The sequence below is a fragment of the Aplysia californica genome, unplaced genomic scaffold (assembly GCF_000002075.1).
Source record: "Aplysia californica isolate F4 #8 unplaced genomic scaffold, AplCal3.0 scaffold00963, whole genome shotgun sequence".
NCBI lineage: Eukaryota > Metazoa > Mollusca > Gastropoda > Aplysiida > Aplysiidae > Aplysia > Aplysia californica.
In genome coordinates, this window is record NW_004798233.1 from 204,584 (window position 1) to 205,655 (window position 1,072).

Consider the following 1,072-nt stretch of genomic DNA (forward strand, 5'->3'; position numbering starts at 1 on the left):
ACACACACACGCGCGCGCGCGCGCACACACACACACACACCAACCTGCGTCTCCAGCTCCATCAGTTTCTGCTTGGCGTCCTTCACATCGCTCACAGCCCGCGCCTCCTTCAGCTTGAGGCCCATCACTTCCTCCTGCAAGTGCCGCAAATCTGTCTTACTGTTCTTCTCCTTCGGAGATGACTGCCGCACACGCTCCATGTGTGCCTGAAAGGAAGGGGGGTGTTGTTGTATTGGTGATGGTGTAGTGGTGGCGGGAGAGGTGGTAGTGGTGGGGATGCAATGTTAAGACTATCTTTCTTATGGGGGATATGAATTCAAGCCTTTTGGAAGCAAAGTGGGGAGTGTCGTTTGTTAACATCATATTCACAAATGTTAGGGAGTTTGCACTCTTATTCATTACATTTTTGAGTCTTGAATTAAGAAAAGAAATACATAGACCTGATATTTTTAATAGTAGGCATTTGAAATTAAATCTAGCACCACTCCTGGACCCTGGGGTTCCAAAACTGTGCCCAGTTAAGCACAAACTGACCGTATATCACAAAGAGGTTAAAAGAAAAGTATAACTATAAGTCATCCCGCCCCTCCCCGATGTCTTGGTGCACATTCACAAACATAGCCAGCCATATTCTACTCCTGCAAGACATGGCACCAATCGCAATGTGACCCTGGATGTGGTTCCTAGGTCAAGTCAGTCCCAAATGGGGACGGAGGGGGAGGTGTTGCAAGTTTTCTTTTACCATTACTTGTTATGCGTCTCACTTTGCAATAGGATTCAATAACTTTGACCTTCACTCACCTCCCAGTAGGATTCGATCTCGTTGACCTTCATGCGCAGTTCCTTCAGGGACAAATTGGCCTCGGCCTCTCGTAGCTTGACGGCGATGAGTTCTTCCTGAAGCTGCTGTACATCGTTGCTGGGGGCGCGCTGGAGGCGGAGGTTGGTCTGAGGGGGGGAGGGGTACAAGAGAGGGTCAATGTGGCTGTGTGTTTAAGGGTGAGAGAAAGATATGGAGGGAGAGAGAGAGAGAGCGAGAGAGAAAGAGAGAGAGAGAGAGAGAGAGAGAGAG

General features: G+C 49.1%; 1 protein-coding gene across 3 annotated transcripts in view; it reads right to left on the reverse strand.

Moving 5' to 3' along the window:
* LOC101846777 (EVI5-like protein) overlaps nt 1-1,072 on the reverse strand; it is a gene marked incomplete at its 5' end in the record, with an annotated part of 12,306 nt that overhangs the window by 10,462 nt on the left and 772 nt on the right. For all 3 annotated transcript variants that reach the window (XM_013089491.2, XM_013089492.2, XM_035973042.1), the window contains 2 exon segments: nt 45-206; nt 802-948. In XM_013089491.2, coding sequence (XP_012944945.1) covers nt 45-206; nt 802-948 — 309 coding nt within the window.